The sequence below is a fragment of the Colobus angolensis genome, unplaced genomic scaffold (genome assembly GCF_000951035.1).
Source record: "Colobus angolensis palliatus isolate OR3802 unplaced genomic scaffold, Cang.pa_1.0 Scaffold164, whole genome shotgun sequence".
In the NCBI taxonomy this organism is placed as follows: Eukaryota; Metazoa; Chordata; class Mammalia; order Primates; family Cercopithecidae; genus Colobus; species Colobus angolensis.
Genome location: NW_012114755.1, coordinates 6,314,184 through 6,335,779, shown reverse-complemented (window position 1 = coordinate 6,335,779; position 21,596 = coordinate 6,314,184). Strand labels below are relative to the sequence as shown.

The 21,596-nt window shown below is 34.9% G+C and overlaps 1 protein-coding gene across 2 annotated transcripts in view; it reads right to left on the bottom strand.

The window, feature by feature from the left end:
- The window catches only part of GAS2 (growth arrest-specific 2), a 139,176-nt gene that overhangs the window by 80,868 nt on the left and 36,712 nt on the right, over positions 1–21,596 (bottom strand). For both annotated transcript variants that reach the window (XM_011937512.1, XM_011937513.1), the window contains exon 4: positions 5,410–5,551. In XM_011937512.1, the coding sequence (XP_011792902.1) occupies positions 5,410–5,551 (142 nt within the window). The remainder of the gene's footprint in view (positions 1–5,409; positions 5,552–21,596) is intronic.

Here is a 21,596-nt window from a genome sequence, read left to right as displayed (position 1 = left end):
GTCTAAAAGAAAATGATCCTGGGAAATAAATGAATATAAATAATCCAGGGCTGAATGAGTATCCTGAAATTATTCTCGTCCATTAATACTAATAAAAGTAATATAGCTTTTTTTCCACAAAAATACTTTCATAGTTTTCAATACAGACAAAAACAAGAATAAGGAGTGATTTATCAAACACTTAAAGGCAGGCATAGATTCTTTTTCTGATGCAACATGTGACTTTAAGAAATGAAATGGAAAATGCTAATATTTAAAAATCCACACACAAACCTTATTACTTCAGGTAGACAATGTTTGCCTCTGAAGCAAAATGCTGGCCAATGTTCAACAAAGCAAAATATTCGTAAAATTCCTTATCAGAATGATGCATCAAAAGAAGACAGTACCACACAGCAAACACAAACACAGACAATAAAAAGTTTTTAAAGTTATACTCAAACAAATCACACACATTTGCATGCTACACCGCAGATAGCAAACCCTTTTCTTGTTGAGTAGATTCTTTCTCAGAGAAATAGATGAAGCATAGTCACTGGATTCCAAGTCCTATAATTATTCAATAACATAATGATATTGACACAATTATAGCAAGCAAAAAAAGTGTGTATTTTTAAAGTACTTCCCCATTCCTTTTTTCTCCATCTCCCAGCTCACCAGAATGTATATAAATAAAACAAAATAAACAAATTTCTAGCAAAAAAAGTTAACTTGACAATTTCTAAATTGATAGGCCAATGTAAATTACAAATAATAAACTGTACAGAAAGACTAGCAGTAATTTAAGAAAATGGTTACTTAAAATATCTTAGTAAAAAATGACATAAAACCATCAATTTTATGATTCATAATTGAAAACTCTTTTTAAGTTTGAAAATAAAGTATAGATTTCTGATCTTAATTTAAATTGTAAAAATGAGCCCCATGAAAACACTCAACATCATTTTAGAAAACGTGCTTAAATTTTTTATTTAAATGAACATTTGAAAAATTACTAAATTTACTGTTAGGAAGATTATTGATTAATACAGTCCAATACCTTTTACATTTCGGTGAAATTGAAAATATAAATGCTTTCACATCTAGAGCCTTCTATAGATATATATTTTTTAACACTACACTAAAAGTTAATTTCTTATAAAACAATTATTGGGGTCTATTTTGTTTATAGACTGATCAACTACATAATTCTAAATTCAACAAAATATTTATGTTCATCCTTTTACCTTAAAGCACAATCCTAAATATTTTAAAGGAATCGAATGAAACTGTTATTCATCTTAATATATCAGAGTAATGTTTCTCTTGTCACTTGTATGTCAACATGGTTTGAACAGCAGGGGTCAGAGTGAGGGTTATATGTAGACTCTTCTGGTTACAACATGCTCCGCAGACCACGCAAAAACCTTTGTTATGATATAACATACAATTCTGTAATCACTTAAAATATCAGTTTAACTTCAACAATGTGAAAAATCCTTTTAATATGCTGATGTATAAAATTTTATGTCAATAAATCTCTAGGCTAATTGGTCCAATTGCATAATATAAATCAATTGTTCATGTTTCAGATTACATGCCATAATTGTTCACTACCTTAAGTTTGTTTGTTAATAGATAATTAAAGAAAATGATATAATTTACAACCTAATTACTATTTATTTTTCTTTCAAAGTCTGAATATTAAATTTTATTGTTACATATAGACACAAATGGGTGACCTCATGTTAATCATACATCATATTTTCCCATCTCCTTAAATAGTTTCAAGAATATTATCTTTGGATGGTATCTATGGATGAGTACAATTTGTTTAAGCTGCTACCAAATATCATAGGTTCCAGTTATTTTTGATAATGTTTCAGTAGACATTCTGGTTCCTATCTCTATTAATTGCCTTTTAATACATTTTTGGAAGCAGAAGAACTTAATCAAAGTGTATAAATATTTCTGAGGTCTTTGATATATAATGTCAAATTGCCTTCCAAAGAAAGCATGCCAATTTCTAATTTTCTTCAGCAATGTATGGAAGACTCTGATGTAATATATACTTACCAATACTAACTATATAATTTTCTTGATTTAGCTATTTTTTCATAGCTTTTATTCACATCTACCTTATTACTAAAGTGTCCAACATTTTAATATCTTAATTGGATTTTTATAAGTCTTTTGAGAATAGGTTCTTCATGTCCACTTTTCTATAGGTTTATTTCTGAAACAGTTCAGAATGTAGCGAACATATGATCTAAGAACTGACATTTTACCGAGGAAAAATTATCTCTAAAGAATGCCACAGAGTATAAATTGCAGGTTAAACCCTGTGTGTGGCATAGGAAGTTACCTGCCAAGCATAAAAAAGACAAGAAGCATGACATAAACATATGGAATTAGTTGCTCTCCATTCTCCCCAGTTCATCCCTTGCACACCTTCCCTCACCCACTGAGGTTTCTTGTCATTAGCTGTTGTGAAAAGAGAACAGTGAGTTGTGAATCAAGATCCTCTAACAAATACTTGTACAAAAAAGCACTGCAACAGAGGGTAGCATATCAGTTGCCACAAAGATAAGGATGCTTCTTTATGCAGGCAAAGACCTTTGAACAGCTAAACACAGAAGCCTCTTCATACACACTCTCCAGTGATCTACTTTATCATTCAAACACATTTTTTTCCCATTCATCAGAGCATCTTTTCATTTTATTTGCTGTTCAAAACACTAGGACACAAAGGATGTGCTTCATCTTCTGTGCCACTGAAATGAAATCTTGAGGTTAAAAAAAAAAAAAAAAAAAAGCCTTGCCCTAAGTTTCCTTTCAAAAGTGAAGTGTGAAAAGACATCAAGCAGAGGACACAGTGTTATTGTTGCAAGAAAGTCAATTCTGCAAGTAGAGTCCAAAGCCATCAGCAGCGGTTCAATCTCTTCCTCACCCACAATGAATAATAATAATAATAATAATGAAAACAAGGAGAAAGGGTTCCACTTGTGGAAATGGAACTTCTTATTGTGTTTCCTCCTGATTATCATGAACATCTATGAGCACAGCTGTTTCCTTTCTCTGACTAATCCTAAAGTCAATGCCATAATATTGACCCCCTTCTATTACATCCCTAGAGCCTATTATATATCACTTTGGGTTCTATTCTGAGCAGGAGAAATTGCAAATTTATCTTTTCATTGAGCAGTAACTGGAAAACCTAACTAATTAATTTAACTTGGTACTGAGAAGTTTACAAACGATTTTTAAATTTTTATAACCTTTAAAAATTGTACAAAATTTTTTGTACAATTATATATATATAATATAAATTATGGACTTTTTATAATGTCAGAATATATTTTTTCAAACAGGCTGAAGAAGTAGGGCATCTAAAAGTTCTTCCTGACATAATTTTGTTTGCTACAGAGTATGCATTTATGTACCAGGGTCATTATATAAGTTGCTTTAAACTTTATAATTTTAGGGTAAAATGTATTATTATTTGAATGGGGTTTTTAAAAGCCATCAAAGCAAATACCCATTAGAACCTTCACCTATAGTGCTATTTCTAGCAGAGAGGATTTGATATTAGATGGATTCTTTTCAGTGTCCATAGGAAAATTTTATTAGTTCGAATAACAAAAGAAGTCATGGACAATGAGAAAATAAGACAAGACCATATTTACATTCATAGATTTTATTAAACAATTTAGCCTATAGTAATCACTGAGAAAATACTTCTTTAATGAAAAATTGTACAATGAACAGACTAGCAAATCAACGATAGTTGCTCGATGTGATTGTTCTTTGGCAATTCAGAGGCACTGTAGAATTTTAAATCATGATGTTAATTGTCCACCCGTGCAGAGTGTACTACTTGTTACTAAGATTTGATTTTATGGCTATATATTTTTACAAGATCTTAACATTTAACAGATCTTGTAAGTGATTTTATTTAATTGTGCAAATAATTCTTCTATACCCCCTTACTATAATCCTCCACTCACATGGTTTCCTACAAACCTGAAAGTTAAAATTGATCTGTAAATTAACCACAGGACTGAAAAACAGGTATTATCTATGTACACACATGTCTTCCACCAAATTTTTTTACTTTGATATGAGGAAATGGTAATAATAATCAAAAGCTGATTTATTTACTGAGCATTTCATGAGCACACAACTGTATACAGCAGACTACTGTGAGATTATTGTTTCCTTTTTTTAAAAAATTCAGGTCTAGAATATTCCCCCAGGCTAAATTTATGCTGTTCCCATCTTTGCTAAGAGAATTTTCAGAAACTTGATGGCATTTCTTTGCCATATCACACCAACTCCTCTGAGAACAAATACAGATTTCCTTAAGCATATAAAATGAGTAAGATTTCAGCTGTTTCCATAAATTTCCTAGGTTACACATGGGAATGGGGCCTAGGGGCAACAGGCATTTTGGCTGTTTGGAAGGTAATTTGTATACTTGTTCTCTCTGAAGGATGCTCAGCTTACTTTGATATTAATATTTGGTATTGTAGGACCTATTAAGTTGATTTTTTAAGGCTTCAGGCAAAAAGAAAGCAAAGGTTTTTTTCTCTAGATGTCTCCTTTCTCAACTTGGTTGCATTTTGCAAAAATGAACCTTTAGTTCTATTATTTTACATAATCGAGTTGTACTGTGGTGGAGCCTACATGGAAAGTTTCAACATTTTATCCTAGTGTATGGAGTGGTATTGAAACACTGAATGCTCCAATATATGTTTTCTTCCAAAGAAATAAGCTCATTCTATGATTTGGAAGTGACTTTGCCAAAATTCAATCAGAAAACAACTACAGAAATCTAGACAGTTATCTCAATAGGTGTAGGCACTAAGGTATCTGTCTTTTAATTCAACATCTTTGATGATATCAATCTCTTGTTATCTTGCCTGATTTTTAACTCATTAAAAAATAAATAAATGAACTAATAATCTGTAGTTTCAATAAAGGTAGAGCTTATGGGCAATAGTGTTTCCATACTGTTGTAGAGGTGAACAGACAAGAGTGCTCTTGCATGGCTAGAACATGTGCATGGCTAGAACATGCACAGCTACCCTTTAATCCAGATCAAAGTCTGGGGGTAAAATTTGGCCCTGTGTTTTTCAAATACCCACAGTTTTACACTAATGGCCCTTATATTTAGCTTGGAAAGAACTGTGCTACTTCTGTTTCTATTCTTGTATCCATGAGGTAACCAATAGTAAGAGGGCATATTCATTTTTCTATTTTCAAAGTATCAAGTTAGCAGCAAACCTGCAAGTTTTCAACAAACTCAGACTTTTTAAGCTGATAATCTGCAAAATGACATCATACAGAAAACTTTTTGATGGCTATACTGACAAAGACAAAAGATAACTTGAGTATCTTATCAACTAAAATTCTGAAGGAAATACATACCCAAACCTTCCGATTCAAATAGACATGTTTCATCCACCCCTAAATCTCGGCACCAGGATAAGAAATTTGCTGTATTGTCTCGGGCAAAAAAGGAGCCCGAGGGTGCATTGGTTTTGCATGGGATCTTCTTCAATGGTAGATTCTGAAAAATAAAGAAATTCATTCTAGGAGAAATCTGTCAAAGTTAGCACAACGACGTTTTAAAAACATGTTTTCAACAAAATGCTTTGGAATGACTTCATGCCAATAAATAGGCTTGTGAAGAACCCTAGAAAGGAAATATAATGCTATGCAATTAACCTGGCAGTAAGGGACTGAAAGTGTGTTCCTGCAAGCACATATCCTTTTCTTTTTCGTACCTAGGAGGAAAGATAGTTAAGTACCTTTCTTAGCTCAGGCTGCCGCTTCTGTTTCTCTTCTATAATTTTTATGGCCTTCCCTTTCATCTAAGCATTCTATCAGTATTTTTCACAAAGTACTTATGAATGTATTTCTCATTGGTGAAAGAGGAATGGGAGAAACACAAATATATTATATGAATATGATATACATATAACATATATACACCTGCATTCTTACAGGTATAAACACATACGGTAAAAATTACACAAGAATTATAAAGTCAAAAGAGAGCAGCGGAATTATTTAACATCACAAGTCTCAATCATCAATACCAAGAAAGGGAAATGCTAAAAATAATGTAATGATAACATTTGCTGTGTGTGGTGGCTCATGCCTGTAATCCCAGCACTTTGGGAGGCCGAGGCAGGAAGATTGGAGTCCAGGAGATCGCAACTAACCTGGGCAACATAGTATATCCTATCTCTACAAATAAAAATTAGCCAGATATTGTGTGCACCTGTAGTCCCAGCTACTCAGGGAGCTGAGGCAGGAGAATTGCCTGAACCCAGGAAGTTGAGACTGCAGTGAACCTTGATCATGCCACCGCACTCCAACTTAGGTGACACAGTGAGATGTTCTATCAAAAATCTAACATTCTACAGACTTTTTTCCAGACTATTTTCTTTTAAACCACAGGATATAGCAATAGCATACAATACAAACATAATTCTGGTCTGAACTCTGCTATCTGACTTTGAAATACATTGTTTACTTTCTGCATCATTTCTATTCTGGGATAAGAAAGTGCTTAAGATAAGGGTGGGGGTGAAACTGGATAGAGTTTTCTGTTAACCATCTCGTAAAATTTTAAGCAGGAAGTCTCCCTTGGAACCATACCAAGTGTTATCTTTTTTCTTTAATATAACATAACTTATTTCCATGACATTCCATGAAACTAAAGAATGCAATTCTTTGTGATGTGAAAGAATGAGCCATGCCTTTGGGTGAGCTGGGCTACATAGGACTTTGCCTCAACAAGCAAAAAAATCAAAGAAGAAGCACTTTGTGATTTAAATTTATAAAATCTTTCTTATATTCACAGTGAACCCTTAAATACAACCAAAATATTGTTGATTGTTGAACTCATTTACAAGGATGGTTATAAAAAAATAAAATAGTGGCTTAGGTGGATTGGTGAAGTCCTGCCAACATGCAACTCTTACTAGAGTTCTTACTAGAGTTCCGGGGATTTTGTGGTTATACATAACAACTTAAAACATTCAGTTACTACATCACTCAAAATGCGTGTCTGTCTAATCTCAAAGATCCATCTCTTTGTTGCAACTCGAATTTGATTTAGGACAGATGTAATCAAAGTTTCTGCATAAATACACAGATATATACTTCAGGCACTATAGCTATATAAACCATATATAGGGTTACCTATATAGCAATATTTCCTTAAATGATTTTGCCCAGATATCAAGTAATGGTTTTCAAAAGAATGCTTTCCTAGATGAGTTATAAAAACAATCAGAAATAGTGTAGAATAATGTCTCCCATGTAACGTATTCATAAGCATTAATTAACATGTATTGAAATTAAAATATAAATTCCTTAAGTCTAGCAATTCACTTCTAAGAATATATTCTACACATGAAATAGCATTCATGATTAAAATATATGTACAAGTATATTTGTTGCAACACTGATTGAATAGGAAAAAACAAAAACACATCAAGAGAGCTAGTGGAATGACATATAATATATAAATACAATGAAACTCTATATGATCATAAAAATACAACATATGTATATGTATTGAACCAGAAATATGTTCAGAATATACTCTTAAGCAGAAACAAATTTGCAAACAGATATTTGTTCCATAATGTATCATTGTATGATGTATATACATGTGTACACATTAGTGTGTGTGTATATACATGCAATATAATTGGCCATACATAAAGTTAAATTGCATGTAAATACGTTGTGATACATATATAAATATTTACATAGTTATAGCATGTAGATTTAGAAATAAGTCAAGAAGGACCTGCATAGTTGATAGTAACTGCCTTTGAGGAAAGGAATTGATTGATGTATCAAGGAACACTTACTTATTTTATATAATTCCAAAACAAGTAATAGGATTTTTAGTGTCTTTTATATTTTATCAATACTACCAAATTTTAAAAAAATCCAAGTAGTAGGCAAGTTATGTCAGCCAAAACATATTTTTTTAAAATCTGCTGAATAAAATCTCCAAGAGATGATGGTAAAGCTTTTTAAAGACATGAATAAGGCAAAAACTATGTTTAGGAAAAGAACATAATTAAATCCAAACAATGAGTCACTTTAAGATCTACCACCTATATCCCTGGTGGGCAGGAAAAACTACATGTGAAACCACTTCAAACCAATATGAGTTTGCAGGTAAAAATTGTAATTTAGGAAGTATAAAATAAGTCACATAGCTACAGGCTTGCTAAATGACATGAGGTACATGATCTATGTGGCAAAAAGGAACAAAATACCCATTTTGCACTGAAGAAGCAAGAGATCGATTTGACACTTAATCCACCAAGGGGTACATTTTGAAAGAATAGGCATAAGTGACAAGCCCTCAAATATCATTCAGCCCACTCTTGAAGAATTTACAAGGACAAACACTAAGCGTGTAAATGAAAATAGCATTTATTTTCCCTTTACAAAGTCATGTACCTATCATATGCCAGGATCTCAGTATTTACTTAAAATTCAATGCAATTGTACTGGAAGATGGGAGAGCCATTTTAAGACAAATAAAATGAATGCCGGCTATTGATACTGCAAAACTTGGGAATTCCCAGTGTAGAAGAATTTAGCAGTAACCCTGATCTAACTACTTGGCATTTAGGTAATTTATGGGGTGTTTGCTTCTGAGGAAGAGCTGTTAAATTGAGTGTTCCCATGCCAGCTGAAGACTAGAAAATAGTAAACAGTGTGACTAGAAGCTTCCAATTTTCATCCAGATAAAACATTTGAGGATTTTTTAGAGTCACACTCATTAGTCCTATCAAGTCCATCACATATAACTAGAAATAAGGATCTCTGCTCATCAGGAATTTAAAAGAGAACCTTCAATAGCTCACCTGATATGTTTTCCATATTAGTTTTATTGAGCATATTGAGCAGTAGTAACTGCTCAATTCTTCAAATAAATACAACATTTAAATTATATATTATCTTTGTTCACTCAGGGAAGTTTTTTTAGACAATATTATGTCCTCAAAAATGAATTGATGAATGAATGAATAAATGCTAGACTGCCTCCTCAAACTAGATCATAATCGACTTGAGAACAGGACCAAATACTCTGTATTAGAAGTTTTACATCCCCAAGGGACATGTTCCCAGGCCTTCAAAATTCACTAAGTTAATGGGATAACCATATATAAAATGCCTTCCAGAAATTCAGAAAAGCATAACTGAAAAATTTAATACTTTCAAACCTTTTCTGAAAGTTACTGAATATGAATAATGAATAGGAAACAGTCAAGCTGAACCTAAGTTGGACAGAAATTTAGTCTCACTCACTCACTAGCAAGAGTCATGCTATATTGTACAATAGTGTCTAAAGTGTAGGATTCAATATTTTGTGTTAGCAAAATGAGAAGTTACTACCAATAAGCTATTGGGATTGTGTGCAAGCAGTCCACAGGATGAACAGTAAAATTTCTAATATCAAGACTCTCCTGATTTTCTCTCTCAACGAGATTAATCCAACATACATACTTATAGCTTCTAAAATACTGATAGCTTGGTTGATTGACTTATAAGAGAGCAGTTATGCATTCCAAAAGGGCCCTTCCCATTCCCGTCAGGAAACAACCAAGATGGGTGACAATAAACAGAAAAAAATTAAATTTTCTTCTAAAGGCTGTTATTACTAATTCAATCCACTGCTTTTCAGATTAGTTGCCAGGTAGGGCTCTGGAGTCCAATTACCTGAGTTCAAATTCAGCTATATTTCCCTTCATGCTGTGATTGGTAAATGTACTTAAAATCTGTATTTCAATCTCCTCTGCTATACAATGTTCATAAAACATGATGTACACCCCACTGACTATGTGTATTGGGGTGCAAATTAATTAAAGTGTATTAGTAAGTGTTCAAAAAAGGTCATCAATGCAAGTAAAAACATACTGAATATCTGTGATTTCCTTCTCTCGTATTTTCTTGCCAATATTGCATTATTTCCATTATGGGTATAAGAATTCAGAAAGAGACTGCCAAATAATTTACTTCTTCTTATCTTTACCCTAAATTTGAATCTTAGCTGCTGAATAGTTTTCTAACATAACTTTCTACATTGATAAAAATGTCCTGTATCTGTGCTAACCAATATGGTAGTCATTAGCCACATGTGGCTATTGAATATTTGAACTTTTAACCATTTATTTCATTTATCAAGTTAAATTGAAACACCCACATGTGGCTAGTGGCTATCATATTAGACAGCACATTCATGGGGGGACAGTGAAGCTATAATTTGGAGTTTTATAAAGTGTGGTGTTTGACTGCCTGACTAGCTTCCCTCCTAAATCATCTCCATGTCTCTCAACTCCCATCAAATCCAGTAGTTACCCTGGGTGTAGTTACTAAGACATACAAACATGAAAATCATTTTCAAATATTGTACATATATGCTGCAGTATGTCCTAGTTATGGTGTCATGAAGTGCATTCATAACTAATTCTATTTATAATGTTATAATAATCTGCATCTGGAGAACCAGGATCTTATTTAGCATTACACTGCCACAGTGCCAAATATGGTGCTTTACACACAGAGGGTACTGACTTACTGTTTCCTGAAAGTTATGGTGGGAGTTGGGAGGAGGGTACTCGTGTTGTAAGTGCCTTCAGTGCTCTAGGTACACAACGTTTACTTTCATATGAATTGTCCTATTTAATTCTCAAAAAACACCACCAAATGAATTGGGTAGGTAAGAGAAGCCCCATTTTCCAGATGAAGAAATTGAGCTTATGCACAGTTCAAACAAAATCATTTGGTCTCTTATGCTCCTACACTTTCAACTGTGCCATGATAGCCCACCAATGCCTTGAAGGTAATATATTTCAACATTTGATTTATCTCCCAAATGTTTGTCCAGGCAGCATTAAAATAAAGAATCATATATTCTCTTTCACCTATTCAAGTCAAAAGTAAAAAGACTAAGAGAATGGTATCTTTAGTTCCCTTGCATTGTGCGAACTGAAAATTTAATACTGGTAGTTTAAATAATTCATTCTTCACAAAAGTTTAAGTCATACTACTCCCCTTGATTACATCAAGTAGACATTTGAGATATAAAACAGAAGAGATACATAAATGAAGACATGAGGCTTGCCAAGAACTAATGTTTTTTCTTTTCCAAAGGGTATATAGAGTGTACTGTTCAAATAGGCAGGCAATAAAGTCACTCTTTCCATGATGAAATTAATGTTTCTGCCTGTATCCCCTTGCTACTTTTAGTTTCACTGTATATTTAATAGAAAAATAATCTCTTTCAATAAAATTATTTCCTTGAACATTCATAATATCAAGGTGTCTAACTATAACAACCAAGTGGCTTGATAAATGATGAAAATATGGTCTTTAAGATAAATATTATAGAAATGTTTTAAAAGGAAAAAAAAACCTTTGTGGTACCCTAACCCTCTCCTGGGGACTCTCCAGTAAGACCCTGTGCCTCAAGCAGTGAGCTATGATTTAGGACAGTTGAACACACTAAGCTTGAATCCAAAATTGACCCTTTCTCCTTTTTCTGTCTCCAAGATAAATTCCACTTTATATAGAACAGATCTTACATCAAAATTTTAGTGCAATATTCATGCTGTAATGCCATAGGAATATTCACATGCATAAAAAGGAAATATAAAACAAGTTTCTCATAGCAGAGTTTTAGTACACCCTTCTTCCTCTGAAATCATGAAATTAATCACTTAACTGACAAAGTTGGCAAATAAGTACAGCATTTTGAATTATCTGAAATCATCTCTGGTATAATATAAACTAATATTTGAAATGAAGGTCAAATCTAGTCCTCAAGCCTCAGGCTTACAAGATGGACAATAAAAGTTACTATGTAAAGGAGTTGAAAACATATCTACTAAAAATCTGCCCATGGATGCTTATTGCAGTTCTATTCGTTGGAAACAACCAAGATGTCCTTTAGTAGATGAATAATAAAGAAACGATGGTAAAGTCAGACAATGGATTATTTGGTACTAAAAAAAAAAAAAAAAAAAAAAAAGGCGCTATCAAGCCATTAAAATATATGGTGGAACTTTAAATGCATATTTCTTTTTTTTTTTTTTTTTGAGACGGAGTCTCGCTCTATCGCCCAGGCTGGAGTGCAGTGGCCAGATCTCAGCTCACTGCAAGCTCCGCCTCCCGGGTTCACACCATTCTCCTGCCTCAGCCTCCCGAGTAGCTGGGACTACAGGCGCCCGCCATCTCGCCCGGCTAGTTTTTTGTATTTTAGTAGAGACGGGGTTTCACTGTGTTAGCCAGGATGGTCTCGATCTCCTGACCTTGTGATCCGCCCGTCTCGGCCTTAAATGCATATTTCTAAGTGAAAGAAGCCAATCTAAAAAATACTACAGACTGTATGATTCCAACTATATGACAATCTGGAAAAGGCAAAGTAAAAAGATCAGGGGTTAGCAGGGAGGGACAGATGAAAAGGTAGAATACACAGAATTGTTAGGTCAGTGAACCTATTCTGTATGATACTATATTGGATACATGTCATCTGTAAAAACACTGACTGTCTAACACTAAGAGTGAACCCTAAAAACTATGGACTTTGGGCAACAATGTGTTAACGTAGGTTCAATGACTGTTAACAAATATACCACTCTGGTGTACTTTCCACTCAATTTTGCTGTGAACTGAAAGCTTCTCTAATAGGTGAAATCTAAAAATGTTGAACTCATAAAGTCAGGGACGAGAACGGTGATTGCCAGGAGTAGGAGAAAGGGGTTGAGGTCTTGGGAGATGTTAGTCAAGGGTACAGTTTCAGTCAGCCAGTATGAGTAAGTGCTGGAGATCTATTGTACAACCTGGTGACTATTATTAATAACAATGTATCACATAATAATTGCTAAGAGAGAAGATTTTAAATGTTCTCGTCACAAAAAAAGTAAGTGGGGTGATGAATATTTTAATTATCTTGATTTAATCATTTCACAATATACACATATATGAAAACATCACAAATACACCATAAATACATGTAATTTTTGTTACACATTAATTATACCTTAACAAAGCTTTAAAATAATGTCTGCAAAAAGGTTACTATGTCATCGATAATTTGAGAAGCAACAAATGCTTCACAAATGCTTCACAAAGGAGAAAGTACAGGAAGTTTGACAACAAATGCATTCCTTCCATTTTTATATACTGTGTGTCTAATTTGTATATCCATCCACATGGAATCATCATCAGCTATGAAAAGCTTCTGTTCTCCCAACTAATCGTTTGCATATGAACACACTGAGATTAATTTCTTAAAACCTGAAAAAGTCTAGTTCTACACTTTAAAATTAAGTCAATTGGTGAGGTTATCTAAAAAATTTAAATAGAAATCTCAGTGTTCATAATGAGGAGTAACAAAGATTTTAACATTTACTATTATTATTATTTCAATAGTTTTGGGGAGACAGGTGGTGTTTCATTACATGGCTAAGTTCTTTAGGTATAATTTCTGAGATGTTGGTGCAGCCATCACTTGAGCAGTGTACAATGCACCCATTGTGCAGTCTTTTATCCTTCGACCCCCTCCCACCCTTCCCCCAAAGTCCCCATAGCCCATTATATTATTCTTATGCCTTTGCATCTTCATAGCTTAGCTCCCACTTATAACTGAGAACACACAACGTTTGGCTTTCCATTACTGAGTTACTTCACTTAGAATAATGGCCTCCAACTCCATTCAGGTTGCTGTGAATGCCACTATTTCATTCCATTTCATGACTGAGTAGTATTCCATGATATATATATACATGATATATATATCATAATATATATATACACACACACCATATCTATATACATCACATTTTCTTTATCCACTTATTGGTTGATGGACATTTAGGCTGGTTCCATATTTTTGCAATTGCAAATTGTGCTGCTATAAACGTGTGTGTAAGTGTCTTTTTCATATAATGAATTATTTTCTTCTGGGTAGATACTCAGTAGTGGGACTGCTGGATCAAACTGTATTTGTACTTTTAGTTCTTTAAGGAATTTCCATATTGTTTTCCATGGTGGTTGTACTAGTTTAATTTCCCACCAGCAGTGTAAAAGTGTTCCTTTTTTACCATATCCAGGCCAACATCTATTTTTTTTTTATTTTTAAATTATGACCATTCTTGCAGAAAGTGGCATCACATTGTGGTTTTGATTTGTATTTCCCTGATAATTAGTGATGTTGAGCATTTTTCACATGTTTGTTGGCCATTTGTATATCTTCTTTTGAGAGTTTTCTATTCATGTCCTTTGCCTACTTTTCAATGGGATTATTCAATTTTTTTCTTGCTGTCTTGTTTGAGTTCCTTGTAGATTCTGGATATTAGTCCTTTGTCAAATGCATAGTTTGTGAATATTTCTCCCATACTGTGGGTTGCCTGTTTACTCTGGTGATTGCTTATTTTGCTGGGCAGAAGCTTTTTAGTTAAGTCCAATATATTTATCTTTGTTTTGTTGCACTTGCTCTTGGGTTCTTGGTCATGAACTCTTTGTCTAGGCTAATGTATAGAAGAGTTTTTCCTGATGTTATCTTTCAGAATTTTTACAGTTTCAGGTCATCTTAGAGTTGACTTTTATATATGGTGAGAGACAGGGATCCAGTTTCATTCTTCTACATGTGGTTTGCCAGTCTTCCCAGCACCATTTATGAAATAGGGTGTCCATTCTCCAATTTATATTTTTGTATGCTTTGTTGAAGATCAGCTGGCTGTAAGTATTTGGCTTTATTCTGGGTTATATATTCTGTTCCATTGGTCTATTTCCCTATTTTTATACCATGCCATACTGTTTTGGTAACTATATCCTTACAGAATAGTTTGAAATCAAGTAATGTGATGCCATCAGATTTGTTCTTTTTGCTTAGTCTTGCTTTGACTATGCAGGCTCTTTTTTGGTCCCATATGAATTTTAGGACTTTTTTTTCCTAGTTATGTGAAGAATGATGATTGTATTTTGATGGGAATTGTACTGAATTTGTAGATTGCTTTTGGAAGTATGGTCATTTTCACAATGTTAATTCTACCCATCCATGAGCATGAGATATGTTTCCATTTGCTTGTGTTGTTTATGATTTCTTTCCGCAGTGTTTTGCAGTTTTCCTTGTAGAGGTCTTTCACTTCCTTGGATAGGTATACTGCTAAATATTTTATTATTTTTTGCAGCTACTGTAAAAGGGGTTGAGTTCTTGATTTGATTCTCAGCTTGGTCATTGTTGGTATATGGTAGTGCTACTGATTTGTGTACATTGATTTTGTATGCTAAAACTTTACTGAATTCATTAATCAGATCTGGAGTTTTTTCAAGGAGTCTTTAGGGTTTTCTAGGTATATGATCACAGTCAGTAAACAGCGACAATTTGACTTCCTCTTTACTAATCTGAATGTCCTTCCTTCCTTCCTTCCTTCCTTCCTTCCTTCCTTCCTTCCTTCCTTCCTTCCTTCCTTCCTTCCTTCCTTCCTTCCTTCCTTCCTTCCTCCCTCTCTCTCTCTCTCTCTCTTTCTTTCTTTCACAGAATCTTACTGTGTCGCCCAGGTTGGAGTGCAATGGCACAATCTCGGCTCACTGCAGCCTTCACCTCCCGGGGTTCAAGTGACTCGCCTGCCTCAACCTTCTGAGTAGCTGGAATTACAGGCATGTGCCACCACGCCCGGCTAATTTTTCTATTTTTTAGTAGGGACAGGGTTTCAAAATGTTGTTCATGCTAACCTTCAACTCCTAACATGGCGATCTGCCCAGCTTGGCCTCCCAAAGTGTTGGGATTACAGGTGTGAGCCACCATACCTGACCTGTTTCTAACTAGAGCTTATTTGGAACTTTTCTCTTCTTTTCTTGGTTAATCTCATTAATGGTCTATCAATTTTGTTTATCTTTTCAAAGAACAAGCTTTTTGTTTCATTTATATTTTGTATTTTTTGTCATTGTTTCAATTTCATTTAGTTCTGTTCTGATCTTTGTTATTTCTTTTATTCTCCTGGGTTTGAGTTTGGTTTGTTCTTGTTTCTCTAGTTCCTCGAGGTATAAGCATAGATTGTCTATTTGTGCTCTTTCAGACTTTCTGGTGTAGGCAATTAATGCTATGAACTTTCCTCTTAGCACTGCTTTTGCTGAATCCCAGAGATTTTAATTGGTTGCATCATTATTATCATTCAGTTTAAAGAATTTTTAAATTTTCATCTTGATTTCATTGTGGACCCACGGATCATTCAGAAACAGATTATTTAATTTCCATGTATTTGTATAGCTTTGAGGGTTCTCTCTGGAGTTAATTTCCAATTTTATTCCACTGTGGTCTGAGAGAGTACTTGATATAATTTCAATTTTCTTAAACTTATTGAGACTTGTTTTGTAGGCTATCTTAGAGAATGTTTCAGGTGTTGAAGAAAAGAATCTTTATTCCACAGTTGTTGGATAGAATGTTCTGTAAATATCTGTTAAGTCCATTTGTTCTAGGGTATAGTTTAAGTCCACTATTTCTTTGTTGACTTTTTGTCTTGATGATCTATCTAGTGCTGTCAGTGGAGTATTGAAGTCCCTCACTATTACTGTGTTGCTATCTATCTCATTTCCTATGTGTAGTGGTAATTGTTTTATAAATTTGGGAGCTCCCATGTTAGGTGCATATATATTTAGAATTGTGATATTTTCCTTTTAGACTAATCTTTCTAACATTACATAATGTCCCGCTTTATCTTTTTTAACTGTTTTTCCTTTAAAGTCTGTTTTGTCTGATATAAGAATAGCTACCCCTGCTCGCTTTTGGTTTCCATTTGCATGAAATATCTTTTTCTACTCCTTTACCTTAAGTTTAGGTGAGTTCTTATTTGTTAGATGAGTCTCTTCAAGATGGCAGATACTTGGTTTGTGGATTTTTATCCATTCTGCGATTCTGTACCTTTTAAGTGGAGCCATTCACATTCAACATTAGCATTGAAATGTGACTTAGTAGTGTTCTATTCATCACGCTAGCTGTTACCTGAAAACCTTTTTTTTTCTCATTGTGTTATTGTTTCTCATTGTTTTCTCATTGTGTTATTGGTCCTGAGATATTTATGCTTTAAGGACGTTCTATTTTTGTGTATTTCAAGGTTTTGTTTCAAGATTTAGAACTCCTTTTAGCATTTCTTATATTGCTGGCTTGGTAGTGGTGAATTCTCTTAGCATTCATTTGTCTGAAAAAGACTTTATCTCTCTTTCATTGGTGAAGATTAGTTTGCTGTGTACAAAATTCTTTGCTGATGATTATTTTAAGGAGGCTATAGATGGGACCCCAATCCCTTTGGTTTACAGGGTTTCTGCTGAGAAATCTCCTGTTAATCTGACAGGTTTTATTTTATAGGCTACCTGATGCTTTTGCCTCTCATCTCTTAAGATTCTTTCTTTCATCTTGACTTTAGATAGCTTGATGACTATGTACGTTCCCAGGTGATGATCTGTTTGTGACGAATTTACCAGGTATTCTTTAGACTGTCTTGTATTTGGATATCTAGATCTCTAGCAAGACCAGGGAAGTTTTCCTTGATTTCCCTCGAATAAATTTTCCAAACTTTTAGATTTCTCTTCTTCCTTGGGAACACCAATTATTCTTATGTTTGGTCATTTAATGTAATCCCAAATTTCTTGGAGTCTTTGCTCATTTTTAAAATTATTTTTATTTCTCTTCATCATATTGGGTTAATTCAAAAGACTTTTTTGAGCTCTGAATTCTTTCTTCTACTTGTTTGATTCTATTGTTGAAACTTTCCAGTGTGTTCTGCATTTCTCTAAGTGTGCCTTTCATTTCTAGAAGTTGTGATTTCCTTTCTTTATGATATCTATTTCTCTGGAGACTTTTTCATCTGTATCCTATATGCTTTTTGTATTTCTTTTTTCTTTTTTTTCTTCCTTTCTTTCTTTTCTTTTTTTTTTTTTTTTTTGACACAGTCTCCCTCTGTTGCCCAGGCTGGAGTGCAGTGGCACAATCTTGACTCTGTCTCCTGGGTTCAAGCAATTCTCAAGCCTCAGCCTCCCAAGTAGCTGGGACCACAGGCTTGAGCCACCACACCTGGCTAATTTTTTGTATTTTTAGAAGAGATGGGTTTTCACCACGTTGAACAGTCTGGTCTTGAACTTTTGACCCCAAGTGATCCACCTACTTTGGCCTCCCAAAGTGCTGGAATTACAGGCATGAGCCATTGCCTCCAGCCTTTAATTTCTTTAAGTTGGTTTTCATCTTTCTCCGGTGACACCTTGAGAAGCTTAATAATCAACTTTCTGAATTCTTTTTCTGGCATTTCAGAGACTTCTTGGTTTAGACCATTGCTGGACAGCTAGTATGATCTTTTGTGGGTGTCATAGAATGTTGTTTTGTCATATTACCAGAATTACTTTTCTGATTTCTTCTCATTTAGATAGAATGTTTCATTGGAAAGATCTGGAACTCAAGGGCTGCTATTCAGATTCTTTTTGTCCCACAGGGTAATCCCTTGATACAGTGCTCTCCCCTTTCTTCTAGGAATAGGGCTTCCTGAGAGCCAGACTCCTGTGACTGTTATTGCCCTTCTGGATCTAGCCACCCAGTGGGGCAACTGGGCTCTAGGCTGGTGCTGGGGAATGTCTGCAAAGTGTCCTGTGATGCAATCTATCTTCAGGTCTACCAGTTGTGGATACCGGAACCTGCTCTGGTGGAGATGGCAGGGGAGTAAAGTGGACTCTGTGGGAGTCCTTGGTTGTAGTTTTGTTTAGTGCACTGGTTTTCTTGAGTGTTGGTTATGCTAGCAGTGAAGTTGTCATGTGGACAGACTCAGGACCTCTGGTTAGCCAGGGTGTGTCAGGTGGTAGAATTAGCTGTTGTTTTTTCCTTCTTTGAAGCAGGGTTGTTCTGTTATGAGTTGCTGTAATGACTTGAGTTGGTTGGCCTCCAGCCTGGAGGTGGTGCTTTCAAGAGAGTGAAAGGAGGATAGCAGTAGAAGAGGGATATAATTTTGCCTACATTGACCAGATGAGTGCTCAGGTTTCTTAGGTGATGGGCAGGGTCACACAGCTCTCAAGAGATTATGTCTTTTGTCTTTGGTTACCAAGGTGGATAGAGAAAAATCATCAGGTAGGAGCAGAGTTAGGTGGATCTGAGCTCAGACTCTCCTTGGGCAGGGCTGGCTGCAGCCACTGTGGGGGTTTGGGGGTGGCTTTCAGGCCAATGGAGTTATGTTCCCAGGGAGATTATGGCTGCCTCTGCTGCATTGTACAGGTCACCAGGGAAGTGGGGGAAAGCTGGCAGTGACAGGGCTCACCCAGATGCCACATAGTCAGCAAGACCAGTCTCACTCCCACTGTGACTCCCCAACTGCACTAAGTTTATATCCAGGCAGCTTCTGGGCAGGGCTGAGATCTTGCCCCAGGCTACAAGCATCCCAATTGAGAAAGCAAGCAGGGCTCTCAGGCCTTGGCCTGGCTACCCACACCATCTGTGGCTTCTGTACTTGTATCTGCACTTCCTGTTCTCCCTCTCTCCCCCGATTCTGCTCAGGAAAGTTTGTGCTCAGTCGAAATCATTACAAAGTTAAGCTAGAAGTCTACCTCACCCGGTGCACCTCCCAAATTCCACCAGCTGCTTTCCTTTCCCCAAGGACCTCCATGAGATAAGGCCAGAAATGGCTTCCCTGGACTTGAGCTGAAGACTGGAAGTGCCCATGGGGCTCTTCCCTGCTGCTTCTTCTACTTTCATCTTTCATTTGGCTTCCTAAATCTGTTTTGGCTCTACATAAGGTTAAATCCTTCTCCCATGATCAGTATTTTTCGGTTCATAGTGGGGATATATGTTTAGAGGCTGACTTTTTACCCCACACACTCTGGGAACTCATAGTTTTTTCAGCTGTCTCATGGCATTTGCAGAAGCAAGCTGCTTGCTTCAAAGGGTCTTTGAATTATTTGTTTTCCTAATTTGTTCCTGTGATGGTTCTTGGAGCAAAAGTTCACAATGTGAGTCTCCAGACACTGTTCTGTCCATCTAAGTGGGAGCTGCTTGTTAGTCCTGTCTCCTATCTGCCATTTTTCCTACTTGAATTGTAGATTTTAACATTTTAAACTAAGAAGTAACATAGACTTTGGAAAAAATAATTATGATATTGCTTTCAAGGAAGGACAAAAGAAAAAAATTAATAATACTTCTGCAGAAGTAAAAACATTGATTTCTTTTTCTCCTGACACTTTCATCTTGGAAACCCTTAAGTCATAGCTGAGTGATAAGACAGAAAAAGTGACATACAAAATGGAATATGAAAGATTTCTCAGAAAGAGGAAGGAGTTTGAGAGAGCAGGTATGACAATCCTCAGATTCTCCATACAATTAATAGAAATTATTATTAATTATAGATCAATCAAATTGATGATAGTTTTATTTTCGAGAATGTGCATCAGTTTTTCTGTCTCTTCCACAATTGAGTAACTTCCTTAGGAATATGAAACTTTTATATATATATATATCTTGAATTTTTCATTTCCAACAAATATTCTGCATGTTCCATGACATCATGATTTATCATTATTGGCAGCAAATTGTGAGTTCGGAGTCTCTGGCTCTAATATTTTAGTCACAACTACTTTTGGGTACTCATCTGTAAATTATATATGAGATAAGTATATTCAAAAGTTCAAAGATTTTTTAACAGATGGATTCCAAGAACGGAATTTATTTTAGTGGCTCACAGATTACTAAATGATTTTAGGGAAACTTTTTTTTTTTTTTTTTTTGCTGCTAATGTCACTGCACTAATAATAACCAAGAACAGCAATTTAATCTAATTAACCTTTCGAACTGAAGGCCTAACATTTGTAACATGTTTTGAGAATTAAATAAGATATCCTAGAAAGCACCTAATACCAATCCTAGATAATAGCTTATCTTCAATTAATTTAATGTTTTTTTCAAATACATGTCTACTTTTAATTACATTTACAAATAATGCCCTGAGGAGAGTTGATTATTAGTTATCTCACCACATCTGTAATTACTGTAGTAAGCCCACATATACATAGGAAAAAATAAACATTTAAGACAAATGTTTTACCTTTCTATGCTGATTTAATTACAATATCTTCTGTTTTGCTTTGTTTTGTTTTGTTTTCATTACCATGCTGTGCATTCACCTCTGAGTTCTACAGTCTAATCAAATTAGAGTTTTCAAATGGAAAATTTGATTGAGATTTTCCCTGCTTAAAAATCTTCAATGACTTCCCAGTGCTTTTAGATAAAGACAAAGCTCCCTGTGATGTGGCTTCCATGGTTTGTATTAGCCTGCACATGGTCTGCTGTAGTACCATAGGCCCTCTGTCTCCTGTAGCCATGCTAGCATTTGTTCCAATTCCTGCATGTTCTCCATCGTGCCTCCCACCACAGACTTCTGGCACATTATGTGTCTTCTCTGCTCTTCTCATACTTCTTCACCCAAATAACTGTAAGTCCCACCCCTTACACTTCAGTTTACCTGGGTAAAATCCACATTGTTTAAGTGTTCCTGCTATCAAGTTCCTTCATATGATTAATTGATTAACAACTATCTCTCCTT